Source organism: Thermobia domestica, chromosome 1, assembly GCF_964235325.1.
Source record: "Thermobia domestica chromosome 1, izTheDome1.hap1.1, whole genome shotgun sequence".
In the NCBI taxonomy this organism is placed as follows: Eukaryota; Metazoa; Arthropoda; class Insecta; order Zygentoma; family Lepismatidae; genus Thermobia; species Thermobia domestica.
Window position 1 is genome coordinate 321736706 of NC_137454.1, and position 27609 is coordinate 321764314.

The following is a 27609-nucleotide window of genomic DNA, read 5'->3' on the forward strand; positions in this document are numbered from 1 at the left end:
AATCAACTCAACTTATGGATTAATAAGAAACAATTTTGTTCAGTGAAGTTTAAGAGGAAAAAGCGCAATCGAAACAAAATACCGTTCTGTTTTTTTTTAAAAAAAAAATAACTAAAGCAACGAGAAAGAAGTGAAAAATCTTTCTGACATCAACTTCTTTCAACTTCATGTTTAAACTATTGACTTTGTCTCCCTTTTTCCAATACAAGTTATAAACACGCACGCACTCTTCCGTCTTTAAGTAGTACATAAATCTCTCATAAGATGGCCTGACCTTCTCCACGCGAAGCTTCTTCCACGTCGGAAACCACAAAAGACGTATGAAAGTTTGATGCAGCTTCTGAGTGGGGCAAATTCTTTTTCCCACGATTTCGTTCCTATTCGATTCACATCTGTCTAATTTACCTTTCAATTAAAAAGGCGACCTATTACAATCAATCACAATCTTACAACCTTAATACAAGATGGGCTGTGGGGAAGAAATAAAAAAAAAAGTATCAATTCATAGATATATTCCCTAAATAGTTCACATACTACATTAGGAAGACAAAGTCAATAGTTTAAACATGGTGTGCACTAGCTTCTTTAACTTTAAAAGAAATTAAAAATTTCTCGTTTCTTTTTTAATTTTCACTTTACCAAAACTGTGAAACACATCTTCGGCCTCACTTTCAAAAGAAAGAATGATGACAATGATAATAATAACAAAAGTTGCCGAAAGAAAATCTCAATTTTTTGTAATCTTCTTAAAAGTAACACAATATTCAAAGCTAAAGTTTATACTTACAATATATTTAACCTACTACGGACAACCATTATTAGCAGAAAATTATCCATAACCAAAATTGTACTAATTGCCATGGGCGCCCGAAGGGGGAAGCGCGGGCCCCTTGGCTCACAAAAATGTATGGATACGTAATATAGCAAACCACGTATATTAAATACCAGAAATATCAGACGTATTATGGCAACCATGCTCCCCCTACAAAATTATCTTCGGGCGCCCCTGCTAATGGCGGCATGGTGGATCAGTGGTAGAGTACTCACTTCTGGTGCGAGAGGCTTCTGGTCTGACTTCAGGTCACGTGAGTTTCTGGTGGACAACAAAGTGCCCGTGTTCTCTCACGGTTCTTCTACTTCCTCCCACTCAATAATCATTCACTTGCATCAATCAACCGTCTCCCTAACCTAAAAGGCCCAACCCTCTTACCTTAAACCTTTTATTTTCATTTATTTTCAAAATTAACAACGATGCACAATAAAAAGAAGTAAAAGGATTTGAGATCAGCTGAAATCGCTCATAATGATAGAGAACTTTACGGACTTCGCTTCGTAATGCTAAATGCTATAGGGACAGCGAACTTTAAAAAGAAATCTCCTCCGTGATCGATTTTCATTGAAGAGTTAGCTCCGAAGGAATCTTGTAATCCACGAGGTTTTTGGAGTATCTTTGTAACATCCTGAACCGTAGAACCAGATTTTTCAGAAAATCAGAAAAATAATAAGAATAATCAATCCTGCATTTATCATACCACAAATACGGAATAAATAAACGTCTTAGAAATATAAATATTATTATAAACGCCAGTATCAATAAAAACGTTATGCACAATCTCGTCATTACATTGTTACTAATTATCTGATTGAATTGCAACATACAATAAATCTGCAAGTTGCATCATTAAGATCCCTTCCCGTAAGATCAAACAAATTAATCACGAAACCCTTATTGCACCTTAATTTTCAGAATTTATCATAATGGCAAATCATTAGAATACAAAATCCGATTAGTAGTGAAAAAGAGGAGAGTATACTTTGAAACTGTCTGCGAAATTATGGGTGTTATAGGTAAATTTTCATTTCTTTCTTTTAATCTATTCAAATATTTTACTATGCATCCAATATTGTCTGCTGGCAACTTTTTTCTTAAAGAAGTTATCAAATCAGATAACAAGGGAACATGCTTTAAAATTAGAACAACCTATTATCATCCCAATTCTACATGACCATTGCATCAGATGTTTTTCACGTATCTTCAATAAACTTTATGGATTTATTTATAAATAACACGGAACTGATTTCAAATAAGGTTACAAGTTAAGATAATTTTCCTGCTGTCTTGTTTCAGGAAAAGATTGCCAATTTGCACACATGACTAGGCCTAATAATTTCAAACTACACACACTTTAAAAAATCAACAGCATTTTTTCTGCAATAGTTTGCAATGATCAAACATCCATGTCCCTGAGATAAACTTAGATCATATTACACACTAATTGTAATATTAACAGATGAGGGGAGAAGGGAAGAAGAAATACGTTTGTGTTGGAATACGAACAGTTACAGAGTAACTACTGATGTGCGCGACAGACGACAACAAGCAAGATTATAAATAACATATACACAGACAAGTTCTTTTAAAATAAAATTAGGAAGCAGAAAACAGAAGCTTAAAAAATATCCACCCTTTTGGTCAAAATCTACACATAAATTTACTCAAACCTTGAAGCTCGTCATATCAGTATGCAGGTTATTTAACTTTCCTTTTCAATTACCAACAGTAAATATACAAGAGTAACGAAGTCCGAAAAGTAACGAGTAAGAAATGTTCGTATTCCTTGCTCAGACTGCGCATTGGATTTATAAAACTGAAAAACAGTGCAACCTAAGAACTTCATTTCTGTGTCAATATTCAATTTCCAACATTAGTGCTTGTGCTACTGTTATGATCCGATTGGTCTAACAAACAGCCTTTCTGAGATTTTTCTCGTTGAAGAAAAAAATATATATCGAGGGACTACGAAACAAGTACCCACACCAACAATATATCACAAAGTTTCTTTTTTCTTTCTTTCTTTTTAATTTTATCTTGGCACTGCACATCCTGACTTTGAATATCTATTTGAAGATAGCTTATCATTGCTTATGTATTTGTTGAACATTACCTAAAATTAGGTAAGGTTGTTAGCTTTGTTTACCAATGCCAGTTTTCAACACTGGAACGAAAATGAACGATTTCTGAAACATTTACAAGAGAAAACCGAGAGCGATGAATGGCCGTAACCCTCCTAAAATAACAAGCCACTTACAAAACCACGGAATTTTACATGAACTCCGTTACAGTATAAAAGGCTGAACCACATAGAAGTCGCCAAGCCTAGCACTCGCAAAATGTTCAGTTGGGTCCACAGTAGACTATCTGTTTTGTTAATGTGCCTCGACAAAAAACATATAGAAATAACAGTGAAGCACATGAGATATGTCTGCAATTTTCTTATGTCTTTCAAAAGTATGCGTATTATACTTAACTATATTATCTACGTTTCTTCCAGATACAAACACAAAAAAAACGAAAATTTCCAGGGAAAATAACATATTTTATATCTGTTCATTTACAATCTTCAAAAGAAGAAAAAAAAGTGAAATCGTATTAGTACTCATGGCGAGAATAGGATTACAATCAGGTAGAAGTATGTGAGCACACTTTCTACATTTGCTCGGAGTTATACATTCTGATAAACAATGGTCCAAAAGATATAATATTATCGCCTAGGTTTCCAGTTAGTTACCTGCCAAATGAGGAGAAGTGGTAGAAATGTAATTCCATTCTTTAATTCTTGTTACTAGCCTTCTATTCGTACTTTTATAATTAATACAGGGATACAAATAAGCAACAAAATTTTACTCGCCACATCCCAAAATAGAAATCATTTGCTTACCTTTGGTATTTCAATAGTGATATTAAAAGCTCGGCTGCACCGATGAACCACTCGCCCCCGGGCGAGTGGTTATTTGTTTCCCTGAATTATTATATACGTCTGCTGAGCAAATGTAAATGTCATGTGATAATTCCAAAACACGAAAAATGTTCATTCATTCTAGCCTCCTCAACCCATCCTCTCCGTGAAAGTATCAGTGTGATGATTTTTCAGAAAATAATCTGACGGAACAAATTCCACACGATATCGAAATCCGAAACAACTTTCCAAGCTAATTCTCTTACATGAGTTAAAAACATACATATTTCGCGAAATACCAGATCAACGACTCACTCATCCATCTCCCTTCCTTGTAATTGTCGACTCGTTTCTGACTTGAAAACCAATCATTCGACACATTGATACTGATGTTTCTGGTATTCGTTCGGATTCTATTAATGTACCTATACAATAATCATCACACATGTATATCCCTGTATTGTGTACAGCGAAACTTTCTTTTTAAACAAAAGAAGACACTTATTTAATATGAACCAACTATTAACTTGTGTCGTAAATATTTTTATAGACATACCACTCGAATGGAAAACCAGCATTTCATGTGTGTTCCAACACAGCGTCTTACTTGGTTGAGAAACCTTAAGAAAAGAGGTTTTTCAGTAGATCAAGATGGAGATACATAATAGGATATTCGCGGGTTGGATAATAACAATCCTAAAGGATTAGTTTAACACAGGATATAACTCAAAGTGAGCTTTGTACCTGTGGCGATGAACTTTCGCGTTGTTAAGCTACAGTGTTAAGTGACGGACAGTAGCGAACTACATTTACTTATACATTAGTTCTTCATAACTGACTATAAGGTTTCCCCCGAAAAAAGCAATAACAAGTACGAAGTATCGCCTGCAAAGAATAGACTAATCGATGATTACTATTCAACCACAAGTCTTCCATTCGTAATTTTATAATAATTATATATTTCTGCTATGAGCAAATGCAAATGTCATGTGATAATTCCAAAACATCTTTCATGTGATAACTTTAGAAGTGTTAAAATTCTCCAATTATGTAACATTCATGTGAAAGAGATCTTAAGATATAATTCGCAGAGCATATATTTAAAGGTAAAGTAAACAAACTATAAATGAAAATATCCAGTAGTAGTAGATGGATTTATGAAGAGAACTGATCATTTTTTAACTATTTCATATGCATTCAATTACACATTGACGAGCCTCTGAGATTGTTTTACAAAGAAACTAATTCTTAGAATCGATGGAAAAATGCTATCTTTAAAACGAATAGTACCACTCTGAATTACAATGTTTTGCCTTCGAGCTTACATTATACTCAAATAACTACCCGTGCCATGCAGATTTTTAAGAGAATATTTGAATCTTCTAGACGTACTTTCACATGCCATTAATCATCACGTCCTGATACACAATACATGCAACAAATAATGCTTATCTGGAAAGCTCAAAAAAGTCATAAAACTGGTCTCTGCTTCTCATAAGGTACCAATATAACATGACTGTTAATCCTGGTTACTGAAGACACTTTAAACAATGCAATACATCTGATAGCCAATCGAAGTTTTCCAGCTACTTACTGAATTAAATTACTTAAATCAGAATAACTAATGAAAATTCTTATTAATATACCAGCTCTTTCTATCCTTTTGCTCCATGCTTATTTATAACAAATAACTATGGCAAATGGTATACGCAAAAGTACGTCAAGTGGAGAGGATTCATGCTTCCAATTACATAAAGCTTTAGGTGTGTTTACAAATCTCAGTATGGTAAATGATTAATCGCTCAATGACGGGGTTAAATTCCAAAATCATCCTTGTGTGCGACAGTAGGTCAATATCCAAGAGCCTTTATGGTTCTTTTACAAAACGCCATTGGTAATCAATAATGTAGCGAATGGGTACAACTCCCACAGCCACAAGTTCATTTATTTATATCTCACTTGTTACTTGTACGCAAAATACCATAACAGACCATATGGTTCTGAAAAGCGCGATACTCTTCCTTTCATTATTCGCAACAAACACGAGGGTACCAGACAAATCTATTTCAACTGACTTGTAACTAGTTAAAGAGGTAACATCAAGAAAATAAGAAAACCAAACATAATTACATAAGCTAGGTAATTCGTATGAATTATCACAAGACTAACCGGCGCTTCGCTGAACTACCATAGGTTAGGCACAAGATTTTTTGATATTATTATGCAAATCGTTCTCTAAACTATCTCTCTTTAAAACTGAAAAATAAATAACTTTAAAACGACATGACCTGAAAGATTTTTCTATTGGAAGAAGACTCTATTTTCTGGATACTTATTCCCTTACGCCAATCTACAGTAATATCTAATATGAAACTATTGTATATGACGTTAGATATACTACATTAGCTTTAAAGCCAAATGTGCTTTCACCTTGGTAGAAGTTCATGAATATACACGTGCTTGCAAAGCAAACACAAATTACATGCAAATTGTAGAGTCTGAATTGGAATTACTTCGGAAACGCATGCAATCACAGTATGTTATACATCGACTATTTATGAGCCACTGCAATTAATGTAGGTAGCATTCAACTATAACGATCGAATTCACTAACCCATTAACGTGACTGATTTCTGCAGTTACTGTACTTTTGGTTCTAACATTACACACCGATATCTACCTCTAACATATTTTGAAGGCACAAACATAAGAAAATACGGCAATCGTATTCCATTGCGATCGATAAATAATAAAATCTTATATATCAAATTATTTTAGAAATCATATAAACAACCCTACTGCGAACATTAGTCAGCACACTAAAATCTGTTGGCGATTAGAATGTTTTACTGACAACCGGCGTCAAGAACCAAACATAATACGTAGCATGACTTGACCTGAATTCCTTGCACTTGAACGGTTCCGCTGGAATAATAATCATCAAAATTTTGTATTCTTAAAAAAAAAAATAACGCGACAATACGTTCACCCTGTTCAACAAACCACACCTGTCAACTGTCATATGTAAGACCGCAAAATGTGGTACGAAAATATCGGTTAAGCTCACAAGCTACGAATATACTACTAATTCTAGTTCCTTAACTAAGTGAGCAACGGACGTCTATTACAAACGTTTAGTAATATCATGTGAAATTATATCGAGTTTGTTATGATCAATAAACAGTGTGGGGCGACAACATTGCAGGTTTCAACTGAAGTGTTGACAACTGCGTTGTAACTACTTAACAAATACACAAACATCGTAAACAAGTGGAACACTATAAAAACGAAAGAAAATCACAATCAACAAGCATTTCTCCACTACAGGATGTCAAATTCATCAACATATAGTAAACTACTGCAAAGTAAGGCGCCATCTTAGGATTAATTCTCGTAACTACCTTCGCTGCTTGGAAATGTTCCTGCCGTAGTGTTTCCACAATCTCTTGTTCAACTCTGGTCGGTTGAGTGACCGACGACCGAAATCCATCTAGCACATTCTTAAATGTAAACCTCTTCATTTCGCATACACAAAAACACCGCTCTCCATTAATTATCGCCGCTTCATAGTTAGAGAAGCCCCGTCACTACATCCCATGTACACTCGTCTGCTATACTGGAATCACTGCAGCAAAGGCTCATGGGCATCCACAGGTAGTTGGAAAAGAGGTTTATTATTGTGGCAACGTTCATCAAATAAGACACAGTAAACTAACTATTAAAACATATGACTTAGTAATTTAAGTCAAATTTGAAATTCTTGTACAATTTACAAGAGATCTTGAAATTCAACTTCTACTTAAAGCACTGCAGTATGTGATGCGAGATCAATACAAACCCAATTCCTGTGTGTCTATCAGCTGACAGGACCATGATTCCCCGGATACCACAGGTGGAGCAAAAGTGAAGGTGTGTCGTAAGTAATCATGTTGCGTCAGATGATAATTATGTGTACGGGATGAGTAGACATGCTGTAAATAATGTAATATTCGCTCTGTAGTTATTTATCTGTGACAATTCTAAGCATAGGAATCCTATGCGATGTTTGGTAATTTATCTCTGGAGTAACGTGTCACTTTCCAAAAGCAAATAAATTGCATACCAAAATAGATAACATAAAGAAATAAATAAAATTGTTATTTATACGTGGCAATATCTTAACGTACTGATATATGCATATTCCTACTTCTGTTGTAAGTGTGTGACAGTAGTGGGTAGAATGCCGGTAAATTTAACTACTTAAAAAAAATCACCTTTCAAATCATTGCCGGTTTTTAATTTTGAATCGGCTGTCAGTTCATCGCCGGTTTTTAATTCTGAATTGTAGATATATCATTGTAATGCATTAGTAGTTCGTATTAATTTGTTTAGTCAAAGCCGGCTTTATTAATGCAATCCCACTTCCAAGCTTTAATAGTAACCAGGCTCTGATCAGATAGGATTGTTGACATATAATTGTTGAAATATGTGCTTTACATATTCAATGCAGCGAATGTGAATAGGCCTATTGTTAGATTTTATTCTGATTTCTTCCGAAATAACATTCCCGTTAGAGTATCAGGAAAACGTACACATTGCGCGCACAGGTTTACTTTTAGTGCACCACTAGAAACAATTGTTGAAAAATTATACTTCTTTCACTAATTTCCTTCTTTTGGCCCCCTAAATGGTTTCCGCTGGGCGACATAAAAATATCTCCATTGGCATAGATAACATTCAAGAGGACCACCAAAAGTAATTGTTGACATTTACAATTCTTTTATGATTTTCGTATAAATATGGATTCTAAATGTATGGCATGAAAACTAGTGCAAAAACGCACCCCAACTTGTAATAGGGGGCCACTAAAAAGCACCGACTCAGGGGTGGGCAATGGTAGTGGGCCGAAAGAAGTTAGCTCGTCAGCAGTGGTGGGTATGTGCGTAAAAGAGGGTAGTGAAAGGAGGTGGCTTTTGTCAATGATACGAGTTTCGGATATAGTATACAACAGGTCCTCATCATTTCCCGAGGACTCACGAAGTTCAGTCTTTTGCGGAATATTCATTGAGGACCTAGGAACTTGAAAATGTGGTAACAAAGCGACTTTCATTTACTTATCGACTGAAACTTGTACATACCACCACCATTTCTGTACGTGGTGCAAGAGTTTGAACTATCCTCGAGTACGGGGTACTTTATGTGCGCCTCTGTAGTGCCCTTGTACTTTATATTTCACTATGTGTGTGGGGGGGAGGGACTTGAACGCATATTGCATGTCTTGTGCTCGTGAATAGTTCTTACTGTTGCATTACGTACAAACGTGATGGTATTTCATGTAGAAGTTGTAATAGCACACATAAGAAACGCAGATCACGGTGTACTCATACTGCATATTCCAGTGTGTGTACAACATGATCTGGGTTTCTTATGTGTTCTATTACCACTTGTACATGACATACCACCATTTCTGTACGTGGTGCAAGAGTAAGAACTATCGTCGAGTACGGAACACGATGAGGAACTGTTGTATACTATTACCCGAGTTTCAATAGCACTTTTCATGATTTCATACTGGTATCGCTCCACATGTAAACATAAAGTACAGGTTTTGTACACTGTGCAGAAATTAGAGCCTGTGGAAAATACCAGTTAATAGAGTCATCTTATGCACTCATTTATTTTATTCGTCGTAAAGCATTTACTGTATTACTTTGTATTTAATTCTGTCGCCTGCAGAAATTTGTTCCTTATAAACATGTCTTTTCATGCAAAGTATTGAATTTTACCTGTAACTCTTCCAAAATGTGGTGCGCCAAAAGTGCACTAGCACCCTGATTGAGAATACGGGGACACATTTACGTGAGTGGGACCTTTTCTTTCACCATCTTCATCCTTCCTGTATTGTGCACTTGTTGACTCATGTTGACCTCCTCTTGAAACAGGCAAAGTTTAGGTGTGCCATTAGAAATTATTGTTCTAAAATTCTAATTCTTTCGCTGATTATCTCTTAATGTTTTCTGGACTCGTATCTTTGTGGCTTTTGCTATCCAACTGCAAATTTATATGCTATTAAAACGATTACTGATGAGGAAACCACAAATCAATCTGTGCTAGATAATCACTACATACTTCCAGTCCATTTGTTCCGGTTCAGGGTAGGGCAAAACTGGAAGGCCCACGCAGGAGTACATTAGCAAAGTGGGTATGCACATGAAGAATGAGAAATGCAGAAAACATGCGCCAACCTGTGCTAGGTGATCACTACATGTTTTGAATTATAATTGCTTAGTATTGAAGCAGTATTTAACGCTATTTCTGTTCATAGGTGACATACATGTACTACTCCTACATAAATGATGATTTCTTAAAAAATCATATTCTCTTTCACTATAGTTGATAAGTGTTAGATTCGTTCGGCACATGACAGGGTTGTTAAAATGGGTTGTTTTTTTTCTTCAGAAAAGTCATTTTTGTTGATTTTTTTTAATTGACTTTTTTTTAATATTATGTCCTCCAGGTAACAATGTTTCTTGCTTAAATGCCTTCTGAATACATGCCTGTAAGTCTGTTCGTCTTTTTTAGGAGCAATTTTTTGTTCCATTGTTGAAGGAAGAAAATGCGGCTGATCTTTCGTAGATCGCGGCCCCGAATTAGATCCACATGGACCTGTTTCAAATTCTGTATCATAATTTATCTTTTGTTATTTTAACATACTTTACCTAGAATTATTCCTCTTTAAATTCCTTCATTTACTATTAACTGTTAATGACAAATATACCTCATTTTTATGCTTTCTTTGCTCTTCAATAGATATGTATTCATCTGTATCTTATTTCTGTGTAAAATTAGTATCTTCCAAACTGTTATTGGTTAGAAACTACGCATTGTTCACAAATGATGAAAACAATAAATTCTTAGCTTCTCATGTTTCCAACCAACACTTAAACATTATACTACAGTATTATGTAAATAAACTTTTAGAGGCGGGTTTCGGGGTGGAATCAAATACAAGTCCCTGCGACATCAAAAAGTTCCAAAATGCTGCGAAAATCTTTCTTGTACTAGGTTGCCACAAAAAGGGATACTTGTATTCATAAGATGTGAAGCTCTCTTAGCAAAAAATGCAATCTTATTGACTTAGAAAGTGTTTCTTAAGGGAATTACTTTAATGGGAGCAGATTGACTTTAGGAGGGCTGAGTATAACTACAGCGTTTTCACATATGGAGTAAAGTCTGAAATACATGACACATGAATTAAATTTAAAATACAGCCAACTTGTGCTAGGTGGCCTATGAAAAGCTGAATGCTATCTAACCGAGTCAGGGCAGGAACGCAGCAAGGCTGTTTTTTTTTCTGTTTTAAGCAAGAAAAAAAAAGATTTAAGTTAATCAACACTGTACAGGAGTGTATAAGTCTTACTACATTTATCTAACATTCATTTGATGTTGCAGTATTTACGCACACAAAAAAAAAAAACCTTCACTGTACTTAATATTGGTTTTGAAATTCGTAACTTTTACAGTTTTGAAAGTGCAGTGACACAGTTTAGTGACTCGTGGACTCGTGTTACAGGACTTGTGACGATAACATGTATAAACATTAGATAGGATTTTTTTTTTTTTTTTTTTTTTTTTTTTTTTTTTTTTTTTTAAGCACTATGGCATTGTAGTTTGTGATATAAATCATGATAGAAATTCGATGCCAACGAAATATTGCGTTGGAAAATGCGATACGCTTATGATGATACTTTATTAGTAAAATAAACTACGTCTGGATTTTATTTTTAATTTATTTATTTATTTTTAAAGTCATACCAAACTGCTCTGACGTATTGTGTCTAAAAGTAAATCGCCTTAATGAAATTTCAAGATGCAAGACTTTACTTCTTCGGAAACAAAATCACTACTTCAAATATAGAGCTATACCAGTAGCCTCGTTTCTGCCCTTCTGTTTGTTCTTAACAATGGTCTTTTATTATCAGGGCCCGGATCTTGTTGACAAGTCAACTTTCTTCTGTTACGCATAGGAGAAGGCAAGCTCAAGTAAAAACGTTATCCATCAACTCTAGGTTCTAAAAATATAGTTTTTTAGGATCAACTTTTGGTCTCTTTTTGCTGTTTTGAAATTTCAGGTCATTTTTTAATATTTTAAGGTAACTTTTAGGTCACTTATGGTCTTTTTATTCTTTTTTTCTACATAAGGAAATCTTTAAATGGACACGATTTACGGATGTGGAAAAGACGAAGTTGAATAATCTCTTTTCTTACTTCCTGACTATTGGAGTGGAAAAACTGCACTCTTAACAAGCTAATGAAAACTAAACTGTAGCTGGTTAACGAAAGGCGGGGGTTGGTAGGTGGCCAAACAGATAGTTTTGGGTTATTGACCACAAAGAATGTGATCACGTGAATAACTAAAAATGCATTAGAAGGCGTACAAGGGCTTTAAACGTGTTTTATCTATTATTTTCATGTAGTCTAAACTTGCTAAGTTTTATTGTTTAAGAGTGCTTCCTAGTTTCAACTCGGGAGTGAACTGACGCTTTCAATACTTACAACGCCGTACAATGGACATAAGTGATCAAAGGACTGCAACTAACTGAAACAAAACTTTTTGAATATGAGTGAGAAATGTTAATTAAAAATCCAATGGATATTAAAAAATGTCAATGTTTAATGAAATAAAAGTTTGAGAAAACGTAAGTTTTAAGGTCAATTTTTGTGATTTTTAGGGTCATTTTACAGGAATTTTAGTGTCATTTTATAGGTCACTTTTTAAATTTTTTTTAGGTCAACAAGATCCGGGCCCTGTTTATTATTATTATTATTATTATTATTATTATTATTATTATTATTTATTTATTTATTTATTTAAAGCCCTTTTTGCTTTCACTCAAAATGAGATAGAAAAGTACTGATTTAGTTAAGAACTTTTAGAAAAGTGGGAAATGAACTGGCATTTGGCATCCGAGTAGCATCTGGCTACAATATCAATTAAGAAATAAACATTTGTAAAAAATTAACTTGCTGTAAGTAAGAATAAAGGTACATTTTCTAGACTGGTTAATTTCATTTTCCCATTACGTAACGGGGTTACGAGTACAACAAAATTCGAAATGGGCATTCAAAATCAGCTACCGTCTTAGATAATCTACACGATGAAATCATCACTCAAAAACTTATAAATACAACTAATATTACTTTTTCTTTTTGTTGCTTTACATTGTCCTTATCGCTTACGATTAAGATTCACAAAAAATGTAATTTTTTCTTATTTCATTTCGACATAAAAAAGTGAAATATAATAATAATTTGTTTTATTGCTGAAAACGCAATACAAAACTTACAAATTGCAGCACAAATTTTAATTTTGTTTTGCAATTTGCGACGCAAAAGCCAAAATCTAGAAAAAATGCTGATATTTGTATAGAGGCTGTTCTTGAAATCAGTATCATAAATTTAGGAGATCATCCCTTATACGAAATGAGAGAATAAAAATTCTAATAAAAAAAAAAAATGGGTCGGAAAATACCTCATTTCGGAGTTACAGACCAATTATTAAAAATGCAAAACCTGATGTTTTTGAAATGCCATATTTTCAAAATTATGGGGTGTCCCGGAAACGGTTCAACGAATTATACATTAACTAGTGTACGTTGTATCTAAATAATAAATGTTTCACAATCCTCTAGTATTCGCATAAGTACTCAGTTAGTACTTATAAATAGGGTGCGAAATTAGTGGCAAAATTAAACAAATAAGGAATTAAAAAACAAGTACTAAAATATTTAAAAACTATAATAACCTACAATTATTTTTTTTTAATCGAAAAAAATTTGAATCCTAAGAAATAGAATGTTTCATATTACAATTAGTACTTAGAATTTAAAATTTGTGGAAATTTGTAAGTTGCGCAACCTGTAAAAGACGACATCTAACGATCCATTCATCACAACAATAGTAATGGAACAGCCTGCTAGAAGATCGCTTGTTTCATCAATTAAAATCCATATATTTTTGTCATCATTACTTCCGGATATCGTTAATATTTCTGTTGTTCACACAATCAACGTAAGTATTTCTGAAAGATTATTCACTTAAAAACTTTGGTTTTGTGTATTTTTTGAGAAGTTTTCTAAAGGAAACATTTTTAACTTCCATAAAGTAATGTCAACATCAATTAGAGCTTCACACAGATCATTCCCAAAACTGTTAGTACGGAAAGCGGGATTTGTGAATATTTCAGGATGATTGTGAACTTTTTCCGGTGGCTCAGTGGTAGAGCGTTCACCTCTGGTGCTTGGGGTCCCGGGTTCGATCCCTGCCCCCGCCAAGTGAACTTTGTGGTCGACAAACACCGTGTGCGTGGGTTTCCGCGGGGTTCTCCCGTTTCCTCCCACTTTCTTCATTCCACTGTTTCATTCATTACTCATCATCATCGTCTCCTTTAGCCTGACCGGCCTAACCGTGGGACGTAAACTCAAAGATTTCATTTCATTTTCATCATATTATTTCGTGTAGTAATGGAGGATTTTACATGACCCTTATTTCCTAATACAGTGCTATCTGTAAATGTATCATACTTCCCACATTTACATACATCACGCGTTTAAAGGACTTTACGCAACAAACACGCATCTTCTGCCACAAAAAGAGCAAATGGGGTGTGTTTGTGTCTGATTCGGAAATTGTTGATAATTGTTTCCGTAGATAGGTGTTTGAAAGTGATAATTATGAAAATCTCCTCTAGAATAAAATTGGTTTACCATGAAATCGACCTCTCAAATTCCCTCTTTGATTGTGATTCTAATTTCGTCTATTTTGCCTGTAAAAATGTAAGAATCGTTTGCAGAACAAAAATGTGGGAAGAAAACTTTTCCTACAATGTAGCCTTGTGCAGCTTCACCTATTTGTATATGATTTTTCTCCATTTACTCTATTAGTGTTTTTGCAGGGACTGTTGACAGTTTGGCTTGTATTTGGCATTTGTGTGTTACATTGCAGTATATGAGCATTTAACTGTTAATAATGAATGTAATTAAATTAGTTGAATCAGTTTCTGTTAAAAGGGCGTATGTAACATTTTCTACGATTTTAATTTTTTTAAAAAAGCAGTATTTTAGAGATAGATGCAACGATTTGTGTTAAAAGAAAATGTATTCCTTGAAACGTGTTGAAAATATAGGATACTGAAAATCAAACAAGCAGAAGTATAATAATGAAGGGCGTTATACAGGAAGCGTGTCTAAATCTTTTTCTTGGTCGCGATTTCAGACACCTTCCATGTGACGGAGATTTTGCCGTCATCAAACGAACTCTTAGGAAACGTGGATATCTTTACACTGTACATGAATTGACGGAGTTGATTATTCACAGTAGCAGGTCTGATAAATTCACTGTTGTTCAATACAGTGATAAAGATATTTGAGATTTCAGATCATGGTGACCACAATACTATAAGAAAAGATCTAGTTTCTGTAGAGACAAGGAACAAACAGAGAAAGGGTAAAATAAAATAACTTTTGGGATCAGCAGCCTTCACCACTTTATCTATTCAGCTACAAATCCATGAGTATAAACAGGTTTTCTAAGAGTTAATAAACTAATGAAATACACTTTCATCATGCTATTCAACACTACGAAAACTGTATACTATTCAACATTACTTCCTAAAACTAAACTGAACGGAATATAAGCTGTCCCTTTAAAGATGAACGAGATCAGACTTGGAAAAGTGCATGGATTAAGTACTGGATGAACATAAAAATTTATATCGTTCACTTATTTCATTCTGTCGTCCAATCAGTGACATTAAGGAGAGTGACTCATAAAAAAATACATTATGTTGTAAGATGTTGGTATTTTCAGAATACTGCATTGTTTCTTCTTAAAATACTGTATTCTGCTGGTTTGTACGAGTGCCACATTATTCTGAAAAGCTCAGTATTAAGTGTAATGATATATATATTATTATAATATGTTAATGCGCACTTTTTGTCGGTCTAACAGCTGTACTGGAATCTGGACACACGTTCAGAAATTTGTGGAATAAAACTTAAAGAAAACTCTCTTGGCTTAAAAATAAAAATCCTACAATTAAAACAATATATTCTTATACATTGCTACTTCCTTGCATTCCCAATTATGTCTCTTCCCACTGCAAAACTAAAAACCACTTAAACATATAATTGTCTGCTTTGGCGTTAGACCAACTGAAGATCAGTCTATTCTTTGTCGCCATAGTTACCGTGAGAAAATTTCACCTTTTTTACTGGCACAATATTAAGGTTTGCAGAATTTTTATTTAGCATGTACGTGGTCAAGGTATATTTCAGCATTAATCTCAGCATTATCCCATATCAGTAAACATGGAAGTCAAAGTACTTTACAAGTCGGAGTAAGGTAAACAGTGACGACAAGTGTTAATTCAGAACTTATCATGACAGAGATTAAATGTATTTTTAAAAGTAATTTTTGGAAAACAAAATGTTTGCTTTCAAATTATTATTATTATTATTACCAATTACTATTATTAGTATTTCTGTCTTTCATCAATATACTACGAATGTAACAGTGTCTAAAATTTTAGATATAGAGGAGGCCGGGGTTATAAGAGACAAAAAAAAAAAAAATTCTATCACTTGTATTGATTTCTTGAGAAACTAAAAAATATATATGTGATTGTACTAAAAAATTGAAACCTGCTGATGTATTAACACATTTTCCCAGGTGCTTTTTCATGAAAAAAAAAATGAACATTTTTCTTAAAGTCAGTGTATTTTATTACCCCTAGAGGGTAATAAGATACAGAGCTGTCACTGCTCATGCAAATAGAATAGAAAATGCGTAAGAGTTTTAAGAAACATCTTCAGACAATTCTGAACAATTTACTTTTTTCAGATCTGAAATATGTACATATGTTCCCGAAATATCAAGATTTAAGAAATGAAATTCAATAGTTCGTTCGGAAAATTTAATTGCCTGAGTATTAAACATCAAAAACCATTAAAACAAAGTATAGTTGAGTTTTACGTAATCTAGATACATCATGGACAAAACTCACACTACCAAATAAAAAATAATGCTGACAAGAAATTTTCTGGAGAATGTCGAAAATGAACTTAAAAAGTGCCTAAATTCGCAATAAAGAAAAAGCACCGCATTTGAAAAATAGTTTTAGCTAACTTAAATGGATTGAAAAAGCTATTAAATTGTAATCATACAAAAAGGGAACATTGAGAAATGTTGTAAACCTATTGTTGGTCAAATTTTATGTAAAATGTAGCCTACGTAAAAAAAACTACATTTTCGAAAAATATTGTAAGATGAATATTAAACCTCTTACGATGTACAGTCGAATGAATATATGAAAAATGTGCAAAAGAGGTTGGAAATGTTATGCTAGCCTATGTAAACTCCAAGCAAACAATTAAAATCCTCATAAATGTAATTTAAAATTTAGTGTAACATAATTAAGGCAGGTAGGCCTTATTAATTATCTTAGGCTGGACCACTTTAACAAACTTAGGAAAAATGTATAGGCCAAAAAGAACTGTTGGCATATAGGCATAAGTTTAACAAATGTTAAGAATAGTCCCACAAACACCTAGGCCTACCAAAAGAAGAGGAGTCAAAAGTCCTTTTTCACTTTGCTATAAACACAACGAATTTTTTGGAGCTATCCTCTGGAAATCTGGAATGGCCCATTTCCATTTCCATCCAGTTTGATAGGTCCATAAAACTCAAATTTGAATGTCATCATAGGCAGGCCAATTTATACCATTTAGTTCTTTTCTAAAAAATTAACCTTACACGGTTCTTCATCTGGGAAAGCAATATCCCTTCCAACATACCAGTCAAAATCGTAGTAAACAGCGCAATACATTTCTAAGCAAGATTCTGCTCTGGTTGGATCAATTTCTTCTGGCAAACTTTCACCAGTTGACGATGAAATTAGTTGATTCCAAGCATATTCTCCACTGTCACTATCTATGCACAGACTCTGACTGATTGCCAGAGTAGGAATTTTCCTATTTACTTTCTATATACAAAAAACTAGCAGGTTATACTCGTCACATGCGCTAAATAAACATAAAGTTGAACTGGGGTAATAAGAGACAACTGTCTCTTATTACTCCTTCAAAATTTCTAAAAGGGATAGTAAGAGACGTGCCCTCAATTGACCTGAAATGCAATATTTCAGCGTTTTTCAAAATTTCACATCAATCTTCATAATCTTAGTCACAAAGTTACATAGCCGTCATTTCCACATTTCTAACTCACTTTTCACAATAAAATGTTATTCTAAAACAGTCACAAACTTTCAGTCAAGTTTAATATTACAGAATAAAAAGCGATTTTGCACAGTTGTATGACTTTTTAAATAGAAACTTTTTCTTTAAAATAATACATAAAATTCAAGGAAATTTGTAATACAGCTCTAATTTTCGATGCATTCAAATGAATAAGCATTATCATTTTATTTTATTTTTGTACTTAGGTAGTAATTGTTGTCTTTTTTTTTTTTTTCACATATATTTAGGCTGCTGAAACAGTCAAAATGCTACGGAAAACAGCGGAATCGTGTTTCAGAAGCTTCAAGTCAATAAGCTCTCTCGTATTCTTCCAGAACAAAAAGAAAATCAGGTATGTTTATTAAATGCGTTTCTTATTTCCTTGGGAGGTCAGCAGCATGTGTCACGAGAGAATTCTAGACTTAGTTTTTATCACTATATTAGTATTGAAAGGACTTGAGAAGACAACTATATTGTGATAAGATATATATATATAAGAAGTCACCAATTTTCCTGTTCATTTAAAAGGAAAAAAAACTAAAATCTACTAATTTATAAATATTGAATATGCATTCTATGTAATCAGGTGGTAACCAATTTTCCTTCTCAACAAATTATTTAGTATTGCGATACATTTTGAGTTTATCTATGTACCTCTTTCGAATCTATCAGCTAAGAATATAAAATCCAATGACTAACACACAACACTACATAGAATATTATATTTACCTGTATTATTCACGGAGAGCATTAGTGAGAAACAAAGACAAATAAATATACCTGTAAATGTCAACCTAACCAATAAATAAATAATAATAGAAATTGTAAACCCACATGTTTAATCTAAATTCGAGATACACAACTTGTATTATCCCTCTGTTACACTCAATAATAGAAGCAAAGGTAAAACGTAATTTCAAAATCATAACGAGCAATTTAGTTGCTGAGACCTTTTTCATTTATGAAAGAGGATTCTAACCTAAACCATTATGATTGTAACACCTCAAAAGAACTTGTTCCGATCATTAAAATGTACGTAACTAATTCTGTACGGTATGGCGTTAGAGTTACAATGAACAAATTTTAAAATAACGGCTTTTCACAGTGTAATAAAAGGATAGTACATGTTATGTACTCTGAATTTGGATTGAACATATGAATATATTTTTTTAGAATAGTTCAATTGTTTTGTTAAGTCGACATATACTTGTATATTTCATTTATTTTTCTTTGTCATTATTGCTATCTATGAATAATCTAAATAAATATATTATTTTTTATAGTGCTGCGTGTTAGTTGTTAGAATTCCTGTTGTTGTTAATTGTTAGGTTGAAAAAGATTTCCATTGATGAGCTCGAAATGTACCATTGTGTTAAATAATTTTAGGAGGACGAAAATTGTTTTATACGTGCTATCATTTTTATCAGTATACTCTAGTACATGTGAATAATTGTATGTACAATCTTTAATTTATATTAACTTGTGGCGTAAGTATAATGTAATATGACAGTGCAAGTGACAAAGAATATCCGAAAGCTGTAACACATACAATAAAATGTTAGAATGAAAACCTAATCCAACCTAATTAAAACCAAATTAATTCTCAGCCAACAAATAAAATACATACTCTCCAAACATTTCTCACATTAACACCGAAACCAATTGTAAAACAAATGCATCTCATTTCTACACCTGGCACTTCGGAGACAAATGCATATCACAAAACTTGAATATCAGAGAATAATTGAAAAAGTAAATTTTCGGTATGTCCTCCATGTTTTATTTATTTTCTTATAACCTCTGATGAGGAGGAGATAAGTATAAGGCGCAGACGATAAGTCAATTTCGCCTAGAGCCTGATTATTGTCTTAAAATTAAGAAATTATGTCATTATTTTAAGTTTGTTATTTATATTTTATTGTTGTCGTATAAGAAAATTCGAAGTTAAGTTAAAGTGAACAAATAATTCATGTTATCACGCAAAGTTCAAGTCATAGTTAAGGTAAATTTCAGTCTTAACGAAGGTAGTTACATCTGTCGAAACAGTTAAGTTTTTTTTTTTTTTCTAAAATTTTATTATTATTATATTTTCTTATTTATTTTATTTCAACGTACGTACTAATTGTTCGTAAGAATTCCACTAATTTGAGAATTGTTGCACAATTATTATGGTGTAATTTTAGTTGTTACATTTTATAATTTTATATTCAGTATGAAGCAATCAAATATTGTTTTAAATTATGGTTTCGTTCAATTTTATGATATAAACTAGCCTTTGGCTAGCGGGGAGGCTTTGCCCCCAGACCACCACGTTTACTCAACCTACGGCCTCGTACCTCTTGAACCTACAATTCTATCGAATTTCAAGTTTCTTTTCCGATTTTAACTGCCTAAATGATAATATTTTGTATACCAAGAAAACGCCTATTTAAATAACACGGGAATTTTTCATCCTCCCCTTAGAACCCCTGAAAACTAAAAATATTCACTTCAATTTTCCTGTAGGTTAGTCCCGGAAGCCTACATCATGCCAAATTTCATCATTCTAATCCTGCCCGAAGTGCCTAAACATTTTGGGGTATAGAAAATGTTCCATATAAATAACATGGAAAAGATTTTTCATTTTCCTATAAAACCATTCTAAAGTTGGAAATTTTTATTTTTGATGATTTGCTTAGGTAACGATAACGAAAACGTATAAGCATACGGAATTTCAAGTTTTTATTCCAATTTCAAGTATCTAAAACAGGTTAAAAAAAAGGCCTATTTAAATAACATGGGGAATTTTTTCATCTCCCCTTTAGACTCCCTAAAAATTAAAAAAAAAAAAATATTCGCATTTTGCAATTTTCCTGTAGGTTATTCCCGAAAATGTACAATCATGCAAAATTTCAACTTCCACGTCAACCAGAATTACCCGTTTATTTTGTCAGTTCATGTAATTTTATGTATAGTTAGTTAGTTAATTTTTAATTATATTATTGCTGTTGTTCTTTTTATATTAATATTATTGTAATATTCCAAATGACACCCACTTTCAAACCTTCCTTTCTATTCAATGTTCTATGACGTAATTTTATTTTCACTGCTTCTCTTAATAATATTCTATATTTGTGAGTGGATCTGCTTATAACTGACGCATTTTCAAACAAAATTCTATGTTGTTCCTCAAATACATGTTGCACACAAGATACATACGATTAAAGCTACAAGAAAAGTCAGCATTAGTGCAATGTGCGTTAGCGCAAATTATAAAATTAATAATTAAAATTATACCCCAGTAATTCTAGTTCTCAAATTAGTCGACCTCGTGATTATGAACGTAGTCAATGCGTTTGAAACGTAAGTTGAAATGAAATAAGCAAATCATAATTGGAACCAAAAATTAAACTTTCTTAATGACGGATATCTCCGTGAAATTTATGTGAAATATACATGTATAACATAGGGTATACTCCTTTTTCACTATAGAACATGCAGAAAAAAGTATACAAGAGCGAGAAAAAAATAAATATGGTCATAATATAGGAGATGGAAACCAAAATACACCGTCTAAACAAAGTAACTACGCAGAAATACATAACTTCATCTATTTTAATAATTTACTATAGGTAAAATGATAATGTCAGTAATGTATGTAGGCAACTTAGCGTAAGATCTGAACCATATCTAAAATAATTATCTGAAAAGAAGAAAAATTATGAAATAGAATATGCAGAAAAAATCAAGGATGTTATAAATAGAGGATTTGCCCATATGTATCGTCATCCTATTAAATCAATGAAGCCAAAAAACAACCTACCATCGGCACGTCTGATTGGCTACTTTCGTTTCCGCAAACCCATAATCTAGCCTTTGAAAGAGAAATGAAACAAATATTGCATTTAAACCAAAGTGGCTACTTAAACTTAAAGAGGGGTTACATGAAAGTAAATGGAATTACTTGGACTACTGAAGAATAATAAAATTGAACTCACCTAAGCACCTGTTTTATAAATCTTGTCCGTGCATGTTTTAAAGATGGCTTATCGCTATCTTCAGTACGAATCTTGAATGTTTTTTTTTTTTTTTTCGTTTCTTTTCAGACTCACAATACCGGTAACATTCATTTTTACACGGTAGAAAAATTACTATTATTATACTTCGTACTTCACGATCTCCACATTGTGATGCTTTATATTTTATTTTTAGTTCAGACTCGGTAAAGGTAGAGCCTGCTTTTTGAAATTCTGCATTAATCATGTAAATGCTTGCCTGAGCTTAATTTTGGAAAAGTATATAATTAGAACGAACTTCCTGTCATATTTCTTCGTGTGATTTTAGTGTTCGCTTACAGATAATGTAACACAAATTTTAGAATAAACTTGCACTCACACCATCTTCGACACCAATTGTTTAACATTCACTTCAAACAAGTTATTATCTAAATAATATTTCATATTTAGCTTCCTATAAATAATAATAGATCGAAAGCCAAAGCTCTGTCTGAGCTCCTTGTATCCTGGCTATGTGGTTAGCGAACGCGCTGCGCAGGACACTCGGGTTCGATTTGCAGTTGGAGCTCATGTGGTTCGGATCCACGTCTCTATAGCCTCGATGTTGAACGGGACCCTAAACTTAAAATTTACCAACCAAATCACTGTGTATCAAAACAGGCTCTTAATTCCTAGTATTTAAATTGAGTTTTATTATTCATCCTTTTCTTTCTTTCTTTTCTCTGTTTTACGATTACGACCTGGAAAAGTGAGAGAGCTCACTGAATATAATCGAAAGCTTGTTTTCCTTTGCAGCTGAGAGGCAAACGATAGCTTCACTTAATTCTCATAGAGTACTCTGGGAATATTTTATATGAGAGAGAATAGCGTCCTTTAAATGTAGACTCTATATTGAATATGCATTATTTTTGTCACAGGCTGTACAAGACTTAAAAGAATGATGGCTAATATTGATTTATTCTGTATTTTTTAAATATAATTAATAGTATTATAGTTTTTGTACATTCTCATTACTACTGTTTATTTTCCAGGTATTTTGGATTCAGTGCAATAGTTTCAGGTGTAGCATGCTACAAAAGTAACATAAATAAAGCTCAGATGGCACGGAGCAAAGCTGTTCAAATAGATACTTCGAAATTCATGGCAGAGCCTGTTACAGATCTTCAGATTTTGGCGAATAATCCGGAAGATGTTAAGACGCAGATGGAACTATTAATATTGAGAATACAGGTAATATATTTTAACATTTAAAATGTCGCAAGTTACCTAATACTATTATATATAAGTCATTGGATTTTGGATTGTTCCTGGTTTGATACTGCTTTTTCACATTTGTCGAAATGATGGAAAGATCAGAGGGTAAAATCTCAATATGGAACGTAGGTTTCTAATATTGTCGAAATATTGTGAATGAGAGATTCATTGTTGTGTAAGATCTTAACAAATACTCATATTACTTAATGAAACAATACAATGCGTATGATCTAGTGATGATGATTTTTGTAGAAGCGATCTTTTTTTTTTAATTAAGTATTTTCTTTTAAATTTAGTCGAGAGGGGCTCAACAGCTACTCTTGTCTCTGAACCGGAGTGTATAGAAGTATTATTTGTAGTGACATCTACCACTGATTAATACGAGTTTTTCCCACGAATATCTTCTTTCATGATACACTATATATATATATATATATATATATATATATATATATATATATATATATATATATCTTTAACGTCAAACACACTTTATATACTTTATTATGTTAAACTTGCATTAATGTAATGAATTTGTAGTGGAACGCCTATTGTAAAAGTGCACCATAATAAGTATTCTCATTTTTTAACACTTAGTACGCGTTGGCGCGAGCTCTTTGCACGACTAACATATATTCATAAAATACTGTAATCATATATGTCTTCCAATAAAATACTATGCCTTCCTGACGTTAACTTGCAGGGTGCAGCGTTACCTATAAAACATGATGTTTGAAGGTACTAAAGTCGATTATGTTAAAAAGATGGTATATGTAGTAAATTTCCTATAGGACCTCTATTGTAAATCTGCACCTATCCTCATTTGTTAGTAATAAGTATTCGAATACCCTGAACTAATTTAATGCTAGTGAGAACAGAAGTTATTAACATAATATTTAACTACCTCTATTACACTGGTGCACAAAGTTTAAGGACGAGATAGAAAATGTACAAAAGCCCATTAGTATGTTGCCAGACATTTCCTGCACGTGCCAGAGAGCAAGACTGCATAGCGTGACGCCAGTATGACCGTAGCAGTGAATGAGTTTGTTCCCCCAACACAAATCAGTTGAATGAAAGGGACGAAACAGTGTGTGTCAGTCAGAGACTTGTTAACGAACATTGTAGTGATGTTACTCACAACAACGTGGTCTGGAGACAACATTTGGTTGACTTTACTCGGGGAAGAATCGTCGGGAAACTGCAAAAACAACGAAATATAACTAGTGTCTTCCAGAAGTTGGGTATTCCATACAATATTGTTTCATGTACATGAGGAGCGTTCCGAACCACAAGCTAAGCTGCGCGAAGGAGAAGTGGTGATTGACCTCGGTCCTACAGTAGAGGATAACCGCTACGTTGAGAAACAGGCACAAAGGGACCGACGTCAAATAGTGGGTGCAATAGCAAACACATTAACAGGACTGCAAGTCACTCAATCTCACGTTCTACAATGGCACGTCGATTGCACGGGAGTTGTATATTTGCCAGAGTCCTTTACGTTGCAATCCGCTGACACCCGCACATCTGCGACACCGTTTACGGTGGTCCCAGGAACATCAGAACTGGACCGAGGAAGAGTGGAGTCGCATTCTCTTCTCCGATGAGAGCATGTTCAGTCTGAGCAGTGATTCTGGACGTACACCCATCTGGCGAGATATAGCAACACGTTTTGGTGGTTTGCTGTTTGTGTGAGGACGTATAGTGTTACATGAGCATACCGACCTCCCAATTTTAAGCGCGATACTTTTACTGGCCAGCGTTGTTGTGACGTTGTACTCTTTTCCCGCAGTCGCCTTTTCAAAGGTAAAGTCGACCTCAGTTTCTTTATGGATGATAATGCGTGACCACATCGAACAGCGCAGGTGGTGGATCTCTTGGAACTAGAGGATATTCGGCGAATGTACTGGCCTGCTCCTTCCCCCGTCTTCCACCGAGCACGTTAGGGATACTATGATTAGACATCTTGCAGCACATCCAGATGCACCAAGGATCATTTAGTATTTGTCAACAGCACTGGTGGAGAACAAGACATACTACAAGAACTCATTCCCAACTTTGTTTGCAGCATGTGAACACGTTCCATTGCTGTCCGTATTAATCACACACCCTTCTAAGGACCATTTCAAACCTGTAATGTCAGAGGCGGGGGGCATCATGAATCGCAGTTCTTTCAGTGCAAGTTCTTGTTCCGTAAAAAAAAAAAAAAAAAAAAAAAAAATTGCTATTTTTGTTGTTTTAATCACATGTTTCTTTCCTGTATCATGCTGTAGTACTACTTTCCTACTTTCTATATATGGTTCAAGTATCATCACTCTGTTCCACTTAGAAGTGACACAGTATGCAAAAGTCACTTTCGTTCTTAAGTTTCGCATACCAGTGTATATCTGTAAATACAAACCTGTGCGATAATATTTCATCTGTGGAAAGATTCACAAATAATTACTTAGAAATAATTACTCATAAATAATTCACAGAATCAATTACTTAGAGATCAATCGTAACATCTTTTTTTTTTTAATGGTACAAACCTTAACCAAGTTATTAATCTTAACAGTGCAAACTTGCAACATGGGGGATTTTACCCTTTTATTCTTGATGGATTGCAATCCCAAACAATAGGGTTATTTCTACAAGTGGAAACAAGGCACATACCAAGAATAATCAGAATCGAATAAGTTTTACGAGTTTTGTCGTGGAACAGGCAGGCAGACACACAAATGTCAATCGAGTTGAACGGTAGAATCTTTGCTAACCCTAACTTCAACTAATAATAACAAAACTTCAGCCTCAACTGAAGCGTCTGAGTAATAAGCCACTCGCGTATGTTCCAGCGATAAATTTTCACCATCATCAATGCGTATTTCCTTTAAAACTTAAGTTGCTCGAAGAACTGCATTTTTGATAAACTTCACCTCTGTAGAAGTAACGAATGTGGAGATGATAAATCATTGCTTGTGGGTTTCCTTGTTTTATAGACTGTATTGTCTACCCATTGCTTGTACTATCTATCATTTTTGGAATTCCCTTTATCAATATTCCGTAAAATATGAAAAATCAATTTTGTTAGTGGAATGAATAGTAGACACGTAAGTTTTTCAACAGGAATATACCTGAAAGTTCTAATTTAATTAATTGCATAAAGTGTTGTCCCAGGAAATTTGAAGTGTTACAACTCGGGAATGAAACAACTGTCCATGAGTGCCGATTGCACACGAAGAAAGTGTGATTCTACGGTATATTTTTTCTGGGAAAATGAAAAACGCCACATAAATAAGGGCACAGCTGAAAAGAGCAAGAATGGCGTTGTGTAGAAACAAAAATGATTAAAACACTTTATTTTCCCAAAACGTTTCCAAAAATCCAATGCCACGAGAATTTCGTAGTTTTAGACATGATACGTGCTAAAATATCAAAACAACTCGATATGTTGTGTTTACAATATATGAGTTGACCAATAAATAGCAGTTTATGACGTCAGCTTAAAAACTCAGTTTTTCGAAAATTTCTGTCGAGAAGAAAGACATTTTGCCTCAAAATAGGCACACATGTACGTGGAGCAATCTAGAGCTGCTTATTGTTGTTAACTACTATAACTACTTTATCTTTTCCTTCTTATTTCCATGTCTATTATGTATTATATATATCTTCCTTTTTTCCTATGAAATCTGCCCCTAAAAATCTCAAGCCTGGTATCAACACTTCTGGTTCTGCTCATGTTCGTATCAGTTGGGGTGGATGTTTCCAAGATTGTAGTCTGTAGGGTGTGTGAAAGCAAAAGATGAGCGCTTCGAAAGTACCCAAGGTGTCAAATGTTGCTTCTATTTAGGATTAGAGATTATTTTACAGTTTTTCTTTTTTTCCTCTTCAGGCTCGCTATCCTTTTATTCTCTTAATCTATCCCGAATCCTCTTGTTAGAATAATTTCATGTTTCCTTACTTACTTAATATTGTTGTTATTTTAAGGCTGAAGTTTGTCGTGCGTTGGAGGCGGAAGAAGATCCAGACGTAAAGTTTAAAGTAGACAGATGGGAGAGAAAGGAAGGTGGAGGAGGTATTACCTGCATTTTACAAGATGGTCTTGTATTTGAAAAGGCAGGTGTTAACATATCGGTTGTGACGGGGAAACTTCCACCGGCAGCAGTTAGTCAAATGAGAGCCAGGTATTTATTTATTTATTAAAATCAAATACTTAAAAGATAATAGAAAAACGTAAGTTACAGGAAGCAAGATTTTTTCACATGGGTAGTACTTGTACTTTTTTTGAAAATGTTCGTGGGATCAAAGATCGAATTTTGAAAATCCTTTTTCGTGCGTTTTTCGATTAATTAGAGACTGCAGAATTTAATG

At 33.7% G+C, this 27609-nt stretch overlaps 2 protein-coding genes across 8 annotated transcripts in view; one reads left to right on the forward strand and one right to left on the reverse strand.

Annotated features, from left to right (window-relative positions):
* Tomosyn (syntaxin-binding protein tomosyn) overlaps window positions 1–7360 on the reverse strand; it is a gene marked incomplete in the record, with an annotated part of 588696 nt that extends 581336 nt beyond the window's left edge. The window contains 1 exon segment of the mRNA XM_081728737.1: window positions 7139–7360. Within this exon segment, the coding sequence (XP_081584863.1) occupies window positions 7139–7258 (120 nt within the window).
* Window positions 7361–7387: 27 nt separating this feature from the next.
* The window catches only part of Coprox (oxygen-dependent coproporphyrinogen-III oxidase), a 45854-nt gene continuing 25632 nt past the window's right edge, over window positions 7388–27609 (forward strand). The window contains exons 1-4 of one of the 7 annotated variants that reach the window (XM_081728784.1): window positions 7388–7646; window positions 18259–18362; window positions 23037–23235; window positions 27226–27422. In XM_081728784.1, coding sequence (XP_081584910.1) covers window positions 18277–18362; window positions 23037–23235; window positions 27226–27422 — 482 coding nt within the window. In that variant the 5' untranslated portion in view covers window positions 7388–7646; window positions 18259–18276. The other 6 variants (XM_081728774.1, XM_081728796.1, XM_081728789.1 and 3 more) reach the window with 6 other exon arrangements.